Source organism: Parasteatoda tepidariorum, chromosome 9, assembly GCF_043381705.1.
Source record: "Parasteatoda tepidariorum isolate YZ-2023 chromosome 9, CAS_Ptep_4.0, whole genome shotgun sequence".
NCBI lineage: Eukaryota > Metazoa > Arthropoda > Arachnida > Araneae > Theridiidae > Parasteatoda > Parasteatoda tepidariorum.
In genome coordinates this window covers 55,238,503-55,259,707 of record NC_092212.1, presented here as the reverse complement: position 1 = coordinate 55,259,707, position 21,205 = coordinate 55,238,503, and the positions used below count along the sequence as shown (strand labels likewise).

Genomic DNA, 21,205 nt, shown 5'->3' with positions numbered 1-21,205 from the left:
GAACTGTGACTAATATATAAAAACATTAATCTAAACTAATGATTTTTTAAAACTTTCATTAAACATATTAAAACAATTTGCTCGGATTCAATTGAATACAGAAATGTAGTAATCCAAGAATTGGTTTTAATTTTTTTTTAAATCCTATATAAAAATACATATAAGTTAAACACAGAGAAAAGAATATAATGATGAGAAAATACTATACTAATTATAAAAAAATTATTATATGAATTATTAAATAAAGAAGATTCTAGCTGCCGATTGCAGCTAAAATCTTCAACTCTTGAAGAAAAATAGCTGTTACTTTTGAATTTACTGCAATTCTTAAATTTAAACATGTTATAATAAATCATGTAATTAAATAAAATTAAATAAAACTAATAAGATTTTTCCACAAAAAAAACCTCAATTATTTTCAAACTGCCACTGATAATCTTCTTCCACAAAGCTCTTGAAATATGTGATCAACGGAACAAAAATTTTTTATTGGAATGAGAAGAAATTGTTCAACTCCAAAAACACTTTAACTATCAGTCAGTACCTTTATCCACTGAGATCTCCAAAATTTAAATTTGTCGAAACAAATCATATAATTAAATAAGATTTTTTCACACAAAAAATCTCAATATTTTCAAAACTGCCATTGAGCACTTCCTTAAACTAAAATATGTGCTCAACAGGGCAAAACGTTACTTATTGAAACAAGAGAGAATTTTTTACTGTAACATTTCCGTTGAAAAGTTTTCTTAATTAAAGAGTATTAAACTTTAACAATTAAGTATAGTGTAAAATAGTTTTACATACTACATATTTTTATATTTTGCAGGTACAATAAAATCAATAAAATAATTAAGTCATTATTTCCATGTCACTAAAAATTATATTTAGTGGTCCCCTTCAGGGAGAAAAAGAATTTTACTTAAACCATGTTAATCTACAGAAAAAAAATACATCTGGAATTTCCTTATTTATTAAAAAAACTAATTTATATTTTGAATAATTTTAGTCATTGAAATATGTTCTATTGAACTTAACTACATTATTTTAAATTTTAAGGTGTTAAGTATTTTCAGAGCTTTTATTAAAGTAAAGTTTTAAGTGCAATAGAACATGTTTTAATGGATCAAATAAAACAAAAATTATTCAAAAATATTAGTTAGTTACTGAATAAATAAGGATATTCTGGATACATTATTTTCCTTAGGCAAATATGGTGAAAGTAATAACCTTTTTCTCTCTGAAAGGGACCCATGACTCTAGTCTAAGTTTAAAACATTCTGACAATCATATCTTTGAAATTCGTAACCTCATTCATAGAGGATAATACATATAGTTTCATTACATACAGTTTTACACAGACAATTCTTTTGAAGATATTAAAAGTAATATAAAAATTTAGAAGGGAAAAACTTTCAAGATGGTGTTTTATACATTATAAAAATCTATTTTAAATAATATATGTGATAAAATTTGACAAGAAAAAATACTAAATTTAGTACGCATATGTGAATCTCTAAAAGAGGTTATATTCAAACTACAACAATATGTATAAATGCACATAACAAGAAAAATTTGAATAAAGGTGCCAAAAAACACTCTTTTTTAGCATTTTAAATATTAAGTAGCTGCCCATAGCTTTCAATTACCAAATAGAGATGAACACAGTTTGAACACTTGTACAAATATAAGGTTGTAACATATAAAATGGACTTTTAATTATTTGTATATTTATTCATTTCCATCATATCATCTAAGAAAGTAATCGTGTAATTAATGCCCAGCAATTGAAGTTGTGAAAATAATTGTCATTTGTGAAGCAGAAAAATTTTTATTTTTAACCAAGAAATGCAGAATATCATTTTTTGTAGGTCATAAAATAAAAAAAAAGCTAAATAAAATTAAAGTTTGAGTTTCTGCCTCAATCACCACATTCTCTATTGGTTAGTAATCTTTAACCATGTGAGTTCAAACGTTATGTTAAAAAAAAAAAAACTGTCAAAACAGCTAATTTTCAGCTCATTGGTGCAAAATCAAAGGCGTATGTGAAACTGACTTATTACTTTGTAATCAGGGCAAAAGTACATTTAGATAGATGGAATAAGTTTTGATGCAGTGTGTTCAATAAATTTTGTTTTTGCGATGTTTTAAAAAAATGTGTATTGAAAATTCATTTCATATGGAACAACCTAATACGACACTTAACTATTTCGAAATGCATAGAATTTTCAATCAGGTTTATAAGATTCGTCAACATAGGAACCATATCTAACATCAAAGGGATTAGAAGTAGCTTGTGCAACATTGCAGGCTGCTTGAAACGAGGAAGCACTCATTGCTAAGATGAAATCTTCAACATACTTCCTAAAACTTTCAAATGGGCACATTCCATACTCTGAAGAACGAGGCAATTTTCTGGAGGAATCTTTAAAGTATGGTTTACAGAAACTTGTATATTTAGTCACATCTTTCCCATTGAATAAAATTTTCAAGACATAATTTAGTTTACTATTTACGGTATGACTATAAAGTTCAAACACAATTCTGGAGGCATAAGGAATCATATTCCCATCATTTATACCAAGTGCTGTTGAAAGAGGTTCAAGAGTTACGTCATGACCAGAATAAAGCATGAAACGTGCTCGGTCTTTCTTGTTTATGTAACTTTTCATGCTAGATAACAGATGGATAAAGAAGCCTTGCATATTTAACATAGCTGCTTTGACATTTGAGCTATCTCTTATAAACTGACGGCCCTCCCAATCTAGGAATGCAATTAAATTTCGCACATGCTCAAATGTAACACACTTGTTTGTTCCAGGAATACATGGCAAATGAGAGCCATGGCAAACATAGCCCATCAAACTATCAAACATTTCAAAAGGATCCAAGATATCAGAATGATTTGGATGGTATTTGACAATAGGGCTCAACCTTCCCAAAAGATTAAGTACAGCAGGATGAGACTGCAACAAGCGTTTCAATTTTTTATTTGTCTGGGATTCCAACTGTGCTGCCAGAGGACAGTTGCAATAGTAATCAGTCATACAGAATCTGGTGTCAGCTGATGGTATGATTTTAATATTAGATATGTTAAAACTTGGCAAAAATCCAAACAAAAAAGCTACAGCACTTTGGTAAGTTCGAGAATATATTGTACTGTAGAGTTTTATATCATCAGAAGACCAATTTTTGCCAAGTAAGCCATGATCTTCAATGTAAGCCTTCTTAAGTACTTGACCAACCATTAAGTGCTGATGAGCACCTAGCAACGTCATTTGTGCAGATGTGCAGTGCTTCTCACCAGGATGTAAAGGGAATGTTGTGAAAGGAAATAAATGTTTTGCTGATCCTCTTAAATGTTTTAAAGTTTTCAGGTACTTCAGAAGAATAGGACTATTTTGAGTACCGCAATTGATAATTGACTGGTTTCTTATTGGTCGAAGGGGAGCTCGATCCCCATGGCGAACAATGACAGCGACTAACTCAAGTGAGCCATTAACAGGAGATTTACCTACGAAAGAAATTTATCTTAGATTTAGGCTTCAAAGATATCAACAATACAATCTTCGTTTAGCCTATTTTATTTTTAAAACCTCAATATATGGAAAGATTTAGGACATTTAAATGTGGGCTAATTTTAAACCCAGCTCAGAAAACTATAACTTTAGGGCCAAATATCAAAGCAAATTTGATGTTAGGCAATATTTTGGAGAAAAAACTGATCTGTATTTTTGTTACCTGATTGAGATAAAAATAAAAACTTCTTACAGCTAGCTTCTTAAAACTATGTGGTGGGGGCATTTAAATAGTTTTTCATGCAATTTCGTATAGCTCTTCTTCAATTCACACTAAAAATAGCAAGCTAGCAATAGCTAGGGGAAAACTCCTTATTATATAATCACTTTCCTATGAAGCATAATATAAGAAATAGAAAATCAACTCTTATCCAGTTAATAATCGATTTCTTTCTTAACTTTCAGTTATAAATACACAATTATGTACGTCACTAAAAAAAATTTTGTGCACCAATAAAATTATTTAATTAAAAACACTCTTTAAGTTATAAATTAATTAGTTAATTTTCAACATTACATGTCAAAAAGCATTTCATAAAAACAAATTACAAATTGTAATTAAATAGCGTGTCAGGAAAAAATTGTTTAAAAAAATATTTATATTTCCACAAATCATTAATGCTTACATCTAATCCAAATAGTTATATCCTAGTTTAAATAATAAACTATATCTGCATATTAGACACAATAACAAAATAGCTTTATAAAATTTACCAACTGATTCGAGCTTTTGCAATATTTTTTTGCTTTACTCGATTCAACCAGTATTTTTATCAAATAAATATTTTAATAAAATGTAAAAAATTATTAAAAAAAATCTCATAAAAAATGCTTTACTTAAATTTCTTCATGCACTCAATAAGTGCATGACTGATATCTTATTAATAATCCCTTTTATTACATAGATTATAATAACCTATGAAAACAAGAAGTAAAAACGGTTTATGTCCATTTTTTCTCAAAAATTTGCTATTTTGAGGATTATTAAGTTTTGACAAATCAATAATCTGGAAAATTGATTTTCCCCAAATGCTACAGCTCATTGGAGATGGGACATGCTGGGGCAAATTCGTTCCTAAATTCATTTCTGAAATTTATTTTTTCTCAGAATCAGGTTTTATAAACACTGACTTTTTTACCCTCTGGATTTCATATTTGTAAATTAAATCATTAAGAAACTGAAAGGTAAATTCTCTGAATAATTCAAGGTAATGTCTGAATAATGATAAAAATAATTTTTAGATAAAAGATTTTTGAAAACTTTAAATACAATAATGTAAATTTTCTATAAGTTTTTTTTACACTGAATGAAATTAATATGAAATATTAAATAAAATAATAATAGTAATTATAATAATCACAAATTAAAATCTTATTTAGAATGGAATGAATTGAAATTAAATGCTTCACCTTCTTGTCCAGGAATTATATCATTAGGTGGATTACAATAACGCAGAGCTTTCACCATTTTGAAACTAGAAGAAGGTGGCAACCTGTTATGCTGTAGCGGGTGAATCAATGGATGAGAAGACATTCTTTGTACTTTCATTTTTGTGCGTCCACTTCTATTTATGAGAAAAACTGCACAAAAAAATAATACTAATTAAAATTGATACAATAGTAATATTCAATAAATATGAGTTAAATTACAAATAAGATTGAATTGAGAGAAAAAATTGCAATTATATAAGTGCATCTAACAAAAATATATATATATATATTTCTAATTTAATTAATTTTATTAAGTGAAATTAAGCTACAAAATTATAGTCCACTTCTATTTATGAGAAAAACTTCACAAAAAAAATAATACTCATTAAATTTGATACAATAGTAATATTCAATAAATATGAGTTAAATTACAAACAAGATTGAATTGAGAGAAAAAATTGCAATTATATAAGTGCATCTAACAAAAAAATATATAGATATTTCTAATTTAATTAATTTTATTATGTGAAATTAAGCTACAAAATTTGGTACTATTCTGTTATGGGAAAGGGTACTACAGTACCCATATTACATATCTATAACAATATACAATCAGCCCTGCTTGGAGAAANAGATATAGGCTCGTGGTCTACAATTGATTCTAGCCAACTGTATTCAAATAAGCAGGTTATTCAATTATAATTTATAAATAACATTGAATTGAGAGAAAAAATTTTTATAATATAAGTGCATTGAATGAAAAATATATATAAAATTCTAATAAAAGTAATTTTATTATATGAAATTAAGTTACAAAATTTGGCACTATTCTGTTATGGGAAAGGGTAATAATCCCATCAGGTGCTACTGTACTCATATTACATATCTATAACAGCATACAGTCAGCCCCGCTTAAAGGAATACCATTGATTCTAGCCAACTACATTCAAATAATTCAATTATAAGAGGAGTGCATTATTCAGTGCTAAAAACTATGTTTTGGCAAAATTTTACTTTGAATAGTATGTAATACATAGTATAATGTTTTGAGGAAATAAACTAATTTTAATCATCTACAATTAATTATACTTAGAGCTGTTAGTGTTAATATCAAAAGCATAAATATCACTTAAGTTTATATAAAATTAATTAATGTTAATGATAAGTAATACATATTTGTGTGACATATAATATTTTTTCCTTTCAAAGATATCTGTAATGGGAGACTGTCTTGACATTTAAAGAAGAATGTTCTAAATGTTAAGTGAATGAAGTGAATCATACAAGATTAAAAAACCCTTGGTTACTATATAACTGCTAGCAAGATTTGATTAATTTTTAAACTAATACCTGACCTGTTTGGTTCAGGAATTAGACAGGGAGTCACTATTGATAGGATACTGACCACATATATTCTCTTCTAAACTGAAAAACGAAAATTCCATTCTAACTGATGAAATGTTTAGAAAAGAAAATGTTTTTTCTTCATTTTTTTCCTTATCTTTATGAAACTGGTAACCATAATTAATATGAGGAAATTTAATATTTGCTTCATATAAAAAATTTAATTCCATCATATGTTACTTGCATAAGTGATTTATTCGATTATCCGATAAGCAATTCAATGGAGACAATTGTATTAGGCACCACAGTAACAATTACCATAACACCAGTAATACCCAGTGATCAGAACTAACATGCTACAAGTAGGGAAGTGCCAAATATAAGTGCCTATAACAGCAGTATCTCTTGCTGCAATACTAATAGGACCTATAACCCCAATTAATTAAATATTAAAGAAGACGACAATAATAGTTTGACGACTTTTTAAGCTCCATTCCGAAACAGTATCCCAAATTTTTAATTCTCGTTTAAGTTCGTGGGTGATTAACCATCATATAAGCAGCAAATATTGTAATACAAATTGTAACAAACAATTTAACTTATAATCGAGTGAGAAACAAAACAGCGGCACATTTGTGTTAGTTTCTTGCATTACAACAATCAACAAACGATTTATAAATTATTTTACAAGCTTCGAAGAAGTCAGAACTTAAATATAAACTGAAAACAAAACTTTTAAACAATTTTAAGAAAAATACAAATTTTAAAACATTTTATTTTAAACAATTATAAGCTAAACTAATTTTCAAAAGTAAACCTGTGAATATCATGCCTATAATCCAAGCAATTATAAGGCACGCAAACAGCAATTTATGTCTTGATACAAATTTCATTACAGCAAATTTATTATCAATCATTTCTTTTTTTGTTCGTAATAGAGTAGATGTCATAATTATACATTTAAATAGTTAAAGGGCATTTAAATCCACTACCGCACTAATACTTTAGATAGCCGTAGCGCAGAAGATAGAAAAACAGCAAAACAAAAACAAACAGACGCAAATGAAGATAAACCACACCAGCTGTTGCCAAAAAAAATTTGTATAATTTAATTTCAGTTGGAAATTTTATTCAAATTTCCAAATAAAAAATCTGGAATGTTCATATAGTTTTCTGCATTATTTTTCAATTTAAATAAGCTTCAAGAAATCTTGGAGAATAAAATTACCGTTAATTAGTTACTTTCGGAATCAAGCTTTCAGTAGGCATTAATGCGCATGCGCTTACAATTTATTTTATTTACACAATGGCGGATCTTGATGGTGAATTGGGAAAACACGCAAGATGGCATTTTAATTATGCTAACTAATTTTTCTGATGTCGAAGGTCCTAATATTATGTTAAATCAAGGAGCGACATCATCCTGTAATTGTTCAACAATGATGGGAAGTGTTTCTCACGATTCGGCAGAATTACTACTTAGTAATCAATTAGAATCGACATCAGTATCTGGATCCAAAGACGCGGGGAATCAAAAGAAATTGAGCTCTGGATCTCTAGGAAGTGGAGATGCCGCAAGACCAAAGCAAGTTACAGTAACCCATCCAGGTACGACTAAAGCCAAACGTACATCTAAAAAGAAAGGTTCAATTCAAGCTGATTTAGATGTTGCTAAGGAGTTTCTGCGATGCAAGGAAGAAGGTTCGACAAGACTCGATCTTAGTAAATCAAATATCAGCATTCTTCCTCCATCGATGAGGGAGCTAACGCATTTAACCGAATTTTACTTATACGGTAATAAGATCACGTCATTGCCTGTTGAAATTGGCTGTCTCGTAAATTTGAGGACCTTAGCCCTGAGCGAAAATTCACTTACCAGCTTGCCCGATACTCTTGCAAATCTAAGGCAGCTAAAAGTTCTTGATTTAAGACACAACAAATTAAATGAAATACCGGAAGTTATTTACAGACTTACATCATTAGTCACTTTGTATCTACGATTTAATCGTATACGTTATGTCGGTGAAGACATTGCTAACCTTACCAATTTAACCATGCTAAGTTTACGCGAAAACAAAATACAGGAGTTGCCACAGGGAATAGGCAAATTAACTCAACTTGTTACATTTGAAGCATCCAACAACCATTTGAAGCATTTACCTCCTGAAATAGGTAACTGTGTCCAGTTGTCTACATTGGATGTTCACCATAATGAATTAATTGATATTCCAGAAACATTAGGCCAGCTAGTTAATCTTACAAGGCTCGGTCTGAGATATAATCAATTAGTTGAAATTCCAAAATCTCTTAGTCAGTGTGCTAATATGATAGAATTCAATATTGAAAATAATAATGTATCACAATTACCAGAAGGTTTGTTATCTAGTTTATCAAACCTAACTAATCTCACTTTGTCTCGCAATAGCTTCACATCTTTTCCTATTGGAGGCCCATCACAATTTTGCAATGTTTATACTGTGAATTTAGAACATAACCAGATCAGCAAAATACCTTTTGGTATATTTTCTCGTGCCAAAAACTTAACCAAACTGAATATGAAGGAAAACCAGCTCACATCTTTACCTTTAGATATAGGCTCGTGGTCTAATATGGTTGAACTGAATCTCGGTACAAACCAACTCACTAAATTACCGGATGATATTCATCGCTTGGAGTCCTTGGAAGTCTTAATTCTTAGTAATAACCTGCTCAAACGTCTCCCCCAGTCTATTGGAAATCTGCGAAAACTTAGAGTTCTTGATTTGGAAGAAAACAAGCTTGATAGCCTCCCAAATGATATAGGCTATTTATGTGAGTTGCAGAAGTTAGTTCTACAAAGCAATCAATTGACTTCTTTGCCTAGAGCCATTGGTCATTTATCTAACCTTACAATGTTGCATGTGGGAGAAAACAACTTAGCTTGTCTTCCAGAAGAAATTGGAACTTTAGAAAACCTGGAAACCCTTCTTATCAATGATAATCCAAGCTTGCATCATTTACCTTTTGAATTGGCACTTTGTAGTAACCTTTCAATCATGGGTATTGAAAATTGTCCTTTGTCTCAAATACCTCCTGATATTGTAAATGGTGGACCATCCCTAGTCATTCAGTATCTCAAAATGAAAGGACCCTATCGCTCAATGTAACAATCCTTACTCAAAATTTTTAATGTTCTGCTTTTCCTACTCCGGGGGGCCTGATTTTCCATCACTTGAACCAAGGCAATGGGGCGCTAGAAAAAAGGGGCATAAAATTCACATTCATGATTTATTTAAAAATGATATTTTAATGTTTTTCAACTTTATGGAAAAATATTTAAGCAATTTAAAAATTTATTATCTTTTATTGTGTATAATTTTTCAGAATAAATACCAAAAGTGGAAGCATAAGCAAATTAGCAGTACAATTTTCATCTTAAAAAGAAATAGGTTTCTTCTAAGACAATTTTGGTGAATGTGTCCAATGAGAAATTATGAATTTTATATAAATGTGATTGTAAGATTTCCATTAAAATTTAGTACATTCATTATTAATTATACTTTGTAAAGGTAAAATCTTTAAATTTTCAAGTTATTATACCTATATTATTCAGCTATTATATATATTTTCATGTTATTATATATATATCAAAATTATATATATGGTGGAAATACTTTTGCCTAAGGGCACCGGAGATGGTTGGGCCGGCCCTGTTCCTACTTGTCGAAAAGGTCCATATCCACTGACTACTGTTATATTTCTGCATAAGCAAGCTCTTAAGAAGCTTGGTAAAAATTTTTGTTCATGTTAATGGCTCTGCTTATTATAACAAACATGTTATATTAACATGAAAATTGAAGTTTAGAATTGTACAGCTGACAATTTCTTCACGAGAATGCTTTGAGACTTTGCAGATGTGTGGAAACAATTTTGTGTAACTGGTTACCCATCTCACGATTGCGCTCATATGTATGTATAATGTTATGACATTATGTACATCTATAATGTTATGTGTATTTTTAATGCATTATTTAAAGAAATTTATTGAAGCTTTGGTGGATAATTCTAACTAGTCAGGGACATGAATTAATTTTCTATGGATCTAAATGACATAGATATGGAGTTAAAGAACAAGAAGGAATTTAAATGAATTTTTACTTTTATAGTTATTTTTTTCTTTGTTGATACCAGTTTATCAATTTTTTACCACTTTAATTGTTTGTTTTTTTAATTTAACTTTTGTAGTCATTTATACAAGCAAAGCTTAATTGATTTTTCAATAAGGTAATTATCTCAGATAAGCTTTTACTTGACCTGGAAAACTTAAATTTTCAGTCAGAAGCCAGTGGTTGATAGACCCAAATATCTTAGTAGCCACTTTTTGCTAACTTTTTTTTTTTTTTTTTTTTTTTTTTTTTTTTTTTTTNATTAAATTTTTTTTTTTTTTTTTTTTGAAATTCATCTTAGAAATAATTTACGGCTGTAAAAAATTTATTTTTACCATAAAAATAATGTAAATATGGGACAAAATTTAGTTAAACATACTGACTTTAAGGAACTTAATGTGAAAATATTTTAGGAGTTAAAATACATTTAATGTATACATCACAACTTTGAAATATGTAAGTTGTTAAAGAACTCTCCTTCCACACAAATATTTTCACCACAAATTAATAGATTAGGAAGGATCAGAATTTTGAAGATGACATTAGGCATTTTAATGAAAATTTCGTTTTCCAATTTCTATTTCTTCATTGTTGTACTTTTATCACTAAACTATTTTTTTTAAAAAAAGCGATGGAGAAAAGTGGCTGGTTGTTTATTAAATTTAAGCCACAATTTTTTTGCTGGTATGTGGTTAAATTCAAGTCTGTGGCTAATTTTAATACTTTGCCGTTAGAAAATGTGCATAATGATTTAATGATGCACTGCTGTTGTTATATATCGGTAAAATATAGAGTTTAAGCAAGTACTTTTGCAGTTCTCATTAAATGCATGTCAAAAAAAAAAAGTAATAAGTGTTATTATTTTACAATTTATTTTATTACATTTTAACTGGTGCATGAAAGTTGTTGTGAAGTTTTAAATTCATATATGTTATATGTTAAGAAAGAGATTATAGACTTAACGAAATTCAAACATAATATTAATTAATGCTAAAACTTAATTCAGATTTAAGATTGTGTAGTTCATGTTAAAAAAAATATTTATTATTAATTAGTCTATAATAAACAATTTATTAATTTTAAAATGTATTGTTATTAAATGTGCTTATGTAAAGTGTTGCAGTTAAATTTAACTGTATATCGTGCAAAATAGCACAATGTGTGTTGTTCTTTTCAACTTTATCAAATTTTAACCTGTGCATGACGATTATTGAAAAGTTTTAATTTAACTTCTTCGTACAGGAAGTATTTAAACTTAGACTTTCAGGTTTTTTTAACCTCCTTTAGAATTCAAGAATGACATAAAACTTTGTTTCATAAACTTCAATTGTAAGTTTAAAGAGGTAAAATAACTTATTTACATTTTTTGTCACTTTGATCTGTAATTCTCTACCCCAAACCTTTAATGCTGATTATCCTTTTAAAAGAAATAGGTTAAAAACTATTAAGCAATATAAAGATTTAATTATATTATTATCAAAGAGAAATTCTTTTAAATTGCTTTTGAAGTATTAAAAAACAAATTAGTCATCCTATGCCTTCATAAACATGAAAGCAAGTTGGTTGAATTTAAACACATTATATTAAAATCAATCTTATATTAAAGTTCTTTGTAAATTTAAATTGAACAATTGATGATCTCTTTAAAAAAAATCAATTACTTTAAATTAAGGTGATTTAAGCCAATGATCCTTGTTACTATTATAAATTTATTTTTAATATTCAAGATTATTATTTTTATTATTGGTAATTTGAAATTTTAATCTAAATCGCATTTTTTAATAAAAATAAATGTTTCGCTGATAGAAAAGAGAAAAAAATTTATCGTAATTCATGCAAAAATTTCGTTAAATCTTAGTGATTCCCTAGTTTGAATAGATGTATGGAATATTGCTATTCTATTAACTTTGTTAATTATTTTTGTTATATAATTTCATCAAAACTATGTAAAACCATGTTTCCTATGTTAATAGTTGCTTTTTTAAACCTAATATTAAAACATCAGGGAAGTAAATTCAACAAAAGATTAAACTGAAGCACTAAAGTTATACCTATTATACATATTTTCCTAAGCAAGTTATGCTAAAATTAGAAAAACAAATAATTTGTTGTTTTTTTTGCAAGTTTTTAAATGATAAGAAAATTACTATTAATCTTATGGTCTTCATATGTTTCTAATTTTTGACTTTTCCTTTGAAAAATATTTTTTATTTTACATAATGTCAATTTTTTTTCATTATTGTTCTAGCTTTAATTAACACATTTTGAGAGTTTCAACATTCCATACAAACATACATTAAGTGTTCTGTATTTTAAACTTAATAATAATAATTATTTTTGAATTATATTTATTTCAAAATGCTAAGCATAGGTATTGATTTGATAAAATGCAATTTTGTTTCAAAATATTACGTAATACTTTTTTTGGACTAAATGGTGAAACCTCTGGACCAATTTTTATTCTAAAATTTACGATTACTTTTCTAATAATTAATGTACTTTTTTAATAATATAGATTTTTTTTTTTAATATGGTCTAAAGAAGGATTTCAGTTATTTATTACAATACAAATTAATATCTTTCTATATTATTCAACTATAAAAAACTAACAGCTGCCAAAAAACAACCTCTGTCATCTAATATTTCGTGAAATTTAAGTTGAAAGTTAGTAACATATTAACTTTTTATGAGAAAGAAAAGTTTAATCAAAAAGCTTCATTACATTTGTATTGATACAAATGTTTGATAGAGAATTGCATATTTGGTGGTTTATTGGAATATTTCCAGGAATAATTTGGCCCTATACTAGTTTTTAAAATGGTTGCAAAGCCAAAATTTTATTCACAATTTAAAGCTAGAATAAGCCAGTAATGTGTAAAATATAGCTATAAAACAAGGATAGCCAACTTTTTTAGGGAGAGTGCACTATCTGAAAAAAAAATTATCAAATGTGTGCCTTTTTTAAGACTATAAAAGGTTGGAAAATAAATATTTAAAGGCTGGTAATAGAATTTTTACTCAAAAAAAGCCAACCAGTGATAGATTATATATAAAATTAAAATGAATAAATTGAAAAATTTCATTTGAAATAATTATTAGTACTTTATAAATGTAATTATTTTACGAAGTTTTATTTGTATTTGTATCTACGAATTTTGACTAAGCTCCTGAAGACAATTTTTTATTAAGTCTTTATGTACCAGTGTTAAAACTCTGCTGTAGCATCTTTGTTATCTATGCAACCAACCTGTAATAAAAGTTTGCCAGCTATGCAGTAAAATATTGAAATAATTGTTAACATTAGTACTAAGCATTTTCAACTTCTTTTGCTACTTAAAAATATTTTTAATTGCGTAATTTCAACTTTTAATTTATATTTATTGATTTTTATGTATGTTCAACATCTTATAAACATTAGCAATCATTTATAGTTTGTCTCCAATAAGAACTCCCCCCCCCCCCCNTTAAAAAAAATGAAAAAAATCACGAACCCTGGTAAGAACTCCCCCCCCCCACACACACACAAAGTTTGAGGCCATCTGCTACTATGGAAACAAAAATGGCGCACTTCAAGGAGGGTAGCTTCTCTTCTCTCTAGGACTAACACAATAGACAGAAGAAAAAGATTCCCTTTCTCTCTCTGACCCGAGCCAAAACCTGTCCTAAACAGTTACCCCACACCCCTACTTGAAATAGTTATACCCCGTTACCATGGTCACCGCCATGAGTCCAGACAAATGGCTAGGAGAGTTCTTACTTTAGACAAACAATAATTAATTTTACATGTTTAAATAATATTTCAAGACAATGAGATCAATTAGCAATGACATAAATAGCATCCTGCATTGCAGGGACCTACGAGCTTTAAAGGTTCACCTACTGTGAAATATTTATGCAAAAATTTCTGTATATTTATAAATCTTGTTAGGAGTTGCAAATAACAATGTGTATGTAGTCTGAATCACTTTTTATTTTCTTGCATGTAGTATTTTGTATTGGTAATGTTTTTCAGCTATTAAGTTCCTTTTAATCCACAAATAAAAGGGTACCAATGTATTGTTGACTTTTTAATGATGTTAGACATCTAGTTATATTATAAACTCTGAGTGGTTGATGTTGACACAGATTTTACTCTATCCACATTTTTGCTATATCCGGTACAGTACTCCCTAATGACCCGGAGCCGAACTATTTTCAAAGCTCTGCTCGCAGGTTATTGGCTAAAGCTTCAGCTCTGGAAATTTTACTATATATTTATGTATGCTTTCGAGTTTGATTTTTAAGTTTTTTGTCATTAAAAGGAACAATAAAAAATATACTCATCAGCTAATACAGTAAATACAAATTTAACTTTAATTCACTGTTGAACTATTTGTTTACAATTGAATATTCTTAAGAAAAGAATAAATCCTCCTTCATATTTGATCTTGAATCATTATAATACATGTATTTTAATGCGGAGAAAAAGTTTTTCTACAGCAGCTTGACTATTAAGCACTGCTGTTACATTGAGATACAGACACAAATTATTTTGTATTTGTAGAACCCTCCAGAAATTAAAAGCACTGAAATCTTTTCTATTTTAATTCTGAAAAATTTAAATGACCAATAAACTAAATGATCCTTGGAGCATAAAAAAATTTAGAGCTCCAGCTCCTAGGAAAACACAACTCCTGAGCACTTCAAGTCCCAGTCCCTGATTCGAGACAATTGCTATTTTTGGGAGTTGGTTATAAACATGGATATTTTTTATTTTAATTTGGCACGCTTTTATTTATTTAAAATTTTAATTTAACCAATGACCAACTGTTGAATTCGTAACATATGAATGCTTTTTAAATTTTTTACAATTGTTTCTTCCTGTCTGCATTTCCTACGGTAGTGCCATACATTTCACGAGATATTTTACTGTTCATTTTTTTATTGATGTTTTAAAAATAAAATTAATCAATGTTTAATGTCATGATGGCAATGAATAATTTTTCTATAGATATGAAGAATGCAACTTTCTTCTCATAGAGTTTTTGTTTTTTAATTCCTTTATGCTTTGTGATCACATGCTGAACTGAATCAAATGTGTTGTTGCATTATTAATGTATCATACCATATATAGTAAATGTTTATAATTATGTTACATGACTATGAACAATGTTGTAATCTGTGTAAAGTTTTGAAATGTTCTTACAATGTAATGTAAACAAGATTTTTTTCAATAAAAATCATCATTTTGTTTATGTATATAAAGTTGAAAAAATAAAAAATATCTAAATAGATTTTTTTTTAAAAAAATCATTACTTTAAATGAGTCTACTTGTGAATCTGTATTTAACAATAAAATAATTTTAATAAATCTTTGCAAGTGGCATATTTATAGAAGGACTAAAAGGACAGCCACTCTAGGCTTCTATGTCTAAGAACACTAGAACTTGGAAATATATTATTAGTATTATTATTCTGGAAATAATTTATGGATATATAATATGATTTATAAATAAATTGAATTATGAAAATTAAAGGTAACACTTATGAAGGAAATTGCCATTGAAATTTCAATGATACTTACATTTTTAAAAAAAATCTAAGAATACATTGTCGGTAATAATTTTTTAACAGAGAATAATTTCTGCTTAGATTAATGTAAGAAATAAATTACCAATATGGATTTAGATTTGTATTAAATAGAATTTTGAAAGCAATTGAACAATTTTTAAAGTAAGTCAATCGAAACAGAATTTCTTATTTCTGGTGAATATTTAATTCAAGGGGGAGGGGGCAAAATTCCTTACAAAAGGCTCTTTTTTTAAAATTAAAACACAATTTTATATGCACATATATATATCTCACAATTTTGGTTTAGGTATTTTTTATATTAGTTTGAAAGTGTTCAAAAATCACTGTATTCTTCATAGATGCCAACATTTTTTCCTCTGCGCACCACAGTGAGTGCTGGTCTGGGAAAGCCTAGTTGGTAGGGAGTTTGATCCCCACCGGCTCAAGACTCCCTGTGTAGTGAATGGTGCATGTTTAGTCTGTCAGGTCACAAAGTCCTCCATGTTTTCATAACAAATCAATACCTTTGCGGGTACTAAATTGGAGATCTAGTTCAGGTCAAAATTACGATCCTTGGATGTATGAATAGGTCCGCCCTATAAACAGGCTGTGACGTGTGTGGCACCACTGAAAAACAAGGAACACACTATCTGATTACTTAATTAGCTTGATTTCGCCCAGCAGGCTTGCTGATATTAGCAAGTGACTTAAGAAACAACAACACAGTAAGTGCACACGTTTTAAAGATTCTCCCTTTTATTACTTTTTCATGTGCATGGTTTGGGAGATTGCATTGCATACAAATGCTGTAACGCATTTTTTCCCCTAGGAAAAAGAATATTTCAGGAGCCAAGGCTCATTTTTTCTATAAAAAAAATTTTTAAGTTTTGTATATTTATGCATATTTAAAGTTCTTCGTGTTCATCTTTGTTCAGTGAGCGAAATAAAAAACGTCAACAGCCTGAATAATTTTTTATCCAAGAGGACGCTAAACCGAGGAAGAAGCAGAATTCGAGAATCAAAATAATTATTCTGTGCAAAAAAAATTTTTTATTTAACAACAGTCGGAAAAAATTATTAGCTGAAAGGTGTGCAACTTTATGCATCAATTTAAATAATGTAATTTTAAATGGCAAAATTTGATAAATGTTTCGAATATTGCTTTAAATTTTTAAATATACTTTTTCAATTTTTAATAACTCAGAATATCCATTTTTTTTAAATTAATGTAAAAAAAAATTTAAATGTTTTTTAATTACTTGTAAATTATTTTTTTAATAATGTTTTGAGTTAATATACAAATGTTTACATCATAAATTACATTTTATCTAAAATGTAAACGGATGTGGTAGCATATATTTTTTTTTTTTAAATTCTCTTAATATTTTGTTTTTTAAAATGAAATGTACAGTGAATAAATTTGTGTACTCAAAAAGTTTTCGATCATTATTTATTTAAGTAATAAATTATTTTTTTAATATTATCGCTGTGTAAACAAGTTTTACATTTTTTACTATTATCCCTTGAAGTTCTTGCTGTAAGGTCAAAATTCGGAAAATTAATGAAATTGAAGGGACAGCTCTCCTGACTTAACTATTGAGACCATGTTCTCTAGATTGAGAAAGAAATTAACACATTTTTCAGATTCATAGCTACACATGCTGATTTTACTAAGACAGGGTTCATGCTCTACTTTAAAAATAAAATTCAAGTACTTTTCAAGGATTTTTTAAGACATATTATAAAATTCTCAAGGACTTAAAATTTCAGTAAAAGATAGACTAAAATTTAACATTTTAAACTAAAATGTTTTGACGATAATAGTTAGTTGACGATAGATGTCCGACGATAATAGTAGTACTGAAAAATAAGACTTACATTGCTCTCTCTCTTGATTTCGGAAAGTAATCTAAGTATAAAGAAAGCAAGGGTGATTGGCATCAAGTCAAGAATAAAATTCATGATGCATAAAAACATTGGATTTGAATTTTGCATAAGGCCTATTTTAAACTAGGTATACAACCTCTGAATAAACAAAGATTTGGGCAGAGGACGGGTGAGGGGGATGTTCTATATAATACTGTGATATCAATTAGATATTCAAAAACATCTCTGCCGGGAAATTTTTTATTTAATATTTAAAGTGTCTGAAGTATTTAGACAGTGAAATTTAACTTGCTCTTAAACATAATTTTGACCACTTTTCTATTAAAGAAAATTAATCAATTATTGGATGTTGCAGCGCAATTATCATTTTAATTTATTACCGGTCAACCATTTTAAAATGAAACAGTTGCCAACTTTCACCTCAATATCTTCTGATAGATTCTTACTAACAATTTTGGTCACTTTAACTGTTTTAATTAACCACTCACACTTGAATAAATTTTTTTTCAGTAGCATCGATCATACGCACTCGACATGGTCACATGAATACAAATCGCAACGAGTAGTTTTCAAATCGCGTATAAATACGAAAATCGATGTTTCATATTGCAAAATGCGTGAATACGAATAGTGACATTAGATTTTAAAATTGCAGAAAAACTAATCACGACATTGGGGTTTAAAAACGGCTTAAGCAAAAATCGCGATATTGATNCATATACTTCAATCCAATAACGAATATTGCTTCCAAAAATTTGGTAGTGTTATAACTTCATGAATCAAAATTTTTTAATCCTGAAAATGTTTCTCTTTATATTTTTTGTGTGACTCCGGAATGAGCACGGATAATCGAGAGTGTACTGTATTTAAATTATTATTTTAAAACTTTCTCTGGAAAGACAAACCATTTTTTACCTTGGAAGTACCACAATTTAGAAAATTAGGTCCCAATAGTTTAATCGAGAGAACAGTTGAAAATTTACAGCCCCTTAATACTAACTTTTACATATTTTACTGTATCTTTGGACCTGTGAAAAAAAAAATTTCTTTCTTCGTAGTGTCCAACCATAAAAAGTTTTATTATCGTGTTCAAATTTGGCTTGAATAGATTCATACAATGCTAATTGCAGTCAGATCCAATGAGAACTGTCCCTAAATAAGGATTTTAACTGAACTTCTTTAAAATTATTTGACTAACATGAATGATTAAATTATGTTTAGTAAATCACTCTTGCATCAAGTATAGTCTTTTGAAGAAAAAAATTCTTATTAAAAATATCAATTAACTTCTGGATATGAGCAGATTATGCAGTCTTCCTTAACTGCAAGACACTGGCAACTATGACAACGTTTCATGCATTTAATTATTTTTATTGTGTATATTAGTTCCTGTAGAATTGAACAATACAAAATGTAAATAAAGCAAAGAATAAAAACAAATTCATTTTGGTCTATTATACATTTTATTTATTTAATTACAGACAATTATCTTTTACCACCAACACGCGGTGCTTTAGTCTGAATAGGCTTGGCAGCTTTCTGTTTCTGGGCAACTTTTGTAACCTAAAATAAACATCAATACAATTACAAATCTCAAAATAAAAAGTGTCCAGTAAAAGTGTAATTAGTAGACTTAGCAACCAAAAATATAAAGAAAAAACTGTAAGACTACATAAACATTACAATAAATCCCTTTCAATCTTGACCAAGACTTTCTCAACTCATTTATCAGGGATGAGATTAGCCAAAAGGCAAAAAAGCTGAATTTCCAAGTTAGTAAATTTTACGCAAGTGCAACCCTTTAATAATAAATTCCAGACAGTTTAAGGTAATAAATAATGTGTTGACATACAAATGTGTACTAATTTATTATTATATAAATAATTACATTGATACTTAACAATTAGTGAAAATAAAAATTACCAATTGAAAAAATAAAGCTGGAAATTATATTTTTCCTCAGTTCACATAAGAGACAATTATTACTTGAAAAACTACCTGGTTTAGCAAATTCAAACTACTGAGAATATACATTAATATTTCATTTCTTTTAATAAATACTGTTATGTGATTTATAGCAAATATATCAGCAATATTATTTTTTTAATTATATTGAGAAAAAAAACTTTAACAATGGACCAAATCATTATGTTCATATTATAGTCTAATCTAACTAGAGCTCTTTGAAACATGTCAATAACAGTGAAGTAGAAATATATAGTAACTCCTTAACATACAAAAATTGCTATTTTAGTTTGAAAAATTACATGACAACCAGCAACTGTTTAGATAATTGTTTTTTATTTGATAAGAATTTTGCCTTTTATTGCATAAATAACAGCAATTATAAATAAAATTTTGATGATGAGTTAATCAACTCGTTTTCCAAAAAAAAAAATTTAATTAAATCCCTTTTTAAGTGATTGCTTTTGTCTGCTCCATCTTTTCTGTTTGCTATATTTAGATATTATATATCACCAACAGATTGGTGATTAATTTAGTTGTTAGCCCATCTTCAACCATCTTGTGACAAATCCTATTTTTTCTTCTTCGCACAGAATGTTTTGACAGGGTTCCTACACTATTACGAGAAAACAATATCCTGACTTTCGCAGGTTTTTCCTGACCTTTTACAATAAAATTCCTGACCTGCCGTTTCCCACTCCAATAAAACTTTTAACATTGCAGTTTCAATTAGTAATAATATGCTACTTAGTCATAAGTATCATAGATTGAATAGGATAAACACTTATATATTAAAGTAGAAATGCGTAACAGCACTTTATATCCCAAATTATATTTTCAGAAAACTTGTGAAACATATTTTTAATTATCATGATTAGATTAAACTTTTAGTGTGTTTTTGTAGTTAGATACGAAAACTATTTAAATAAAAAGATCAAGAAAATCTGTTGAATTATGGAAACATTATTTTATTTAATGTTAAGTGGAACAAAATGTATGAGTGTCGTAAGGATATAAAGGGTTAATCAAATCTGCGAGATATGTATCAGTATCCTCAAATAATATTTACTCTTAAAACATACTAGAACATTTGTTACATTAAAATATTAATTTTTAAAAATCACAATTTCACTTAAAACTGACTTTTCTTTTAAAAGATAATATTGAAATATAAAGGGGAAAAAAGTCAAGAAAAGTTAATTATATACAAATAAAAATTCAGATAGAAAAATTATGCAACTTGTGAGAAAAATAAAATCAAAAATATCTTTTTTTTTCAGTATTTTTAAATTTATTTCTGTAATA

General features: G+C 28.0%; 3 protein-coding genes across 5 annotated transcripts in view; 1 reads left to right on the top strand and 2 right to left on the bottom strand.

Moving 5' to 3' along the window:
• Positions 1-813: 813 nt before the first annotated feature.
• Positions 814-7,437, bottom strand: LOC107446281 (2-phosphoxylose phosphatase 1). Of its 2 annotated transcripts, none has more exons than XM_016060889.3 (3): positions 7,171-7,436; positions 4,989-5,159; positions 814-3,514 (listed from the first exon to the last, which is right to left on the bottom strand). In XM_016060889.3, the coding sequence occupies exons 1-3, from the start codon at positions 7,301-7,303 to the stop codon at positions 2,229-2,231; spliced, it is 1,590 nt and encodes a 529-aa protein (XP_015916375.1). In that variant the 5' UTR covers positions 7,304-7,436; the 3' UTR covers positions 814-2,228. The 2 variants fall into 2 exon arrangements, with proteins under 2 accessions (XP_015916375.1, XP_015916376.1); XM_016060890.3 differs by having other exon boundaries at positions 2,130-3,514; positions 7,186-7,437.
• A 183-nt stretch (positions 7,438-7,620) lies between these two features.
• On the top strand, positions 7,621-12,373 carry LOC107446280 (leucine-rich repeat protein SHOC-2). The gene has a single exon (XM_016060887.4). The coding sequence runs from the start codon at positions 7,625-7,627 to the stop codon at positions 9,497-9,499; it is 1,875 nt and encodes a 624-aa protein (XP_015916373.3). The 5' UTR covers positions 7,621-7,624; the 3' UTR covers positions 9,500-12,373.
• A 7,006-nt stretch (positions 12,374-19,379) lies between these two features.
• Positions 19,380-21,205, bottom strand: part of LOC107446278 (ribosomal protein L24) — a 14,997-nt gene continuing 13,171 nt past the window's right edge. For both annotated transcript variants that reach the window (XM_071185954.1, XM_016060886.4), the window contains exon 5: positions 19,380-19,498. In XM_071185954.1, coding sequence (XP_071042055.1) covers positions 19,421-19,498 — 78 coding nt within the window. In that variant the 3' untranslated portion in view covers positions 19,380-19,420. The remainder of the gene's footprint in view (positions 19,499-21,205) is intronic.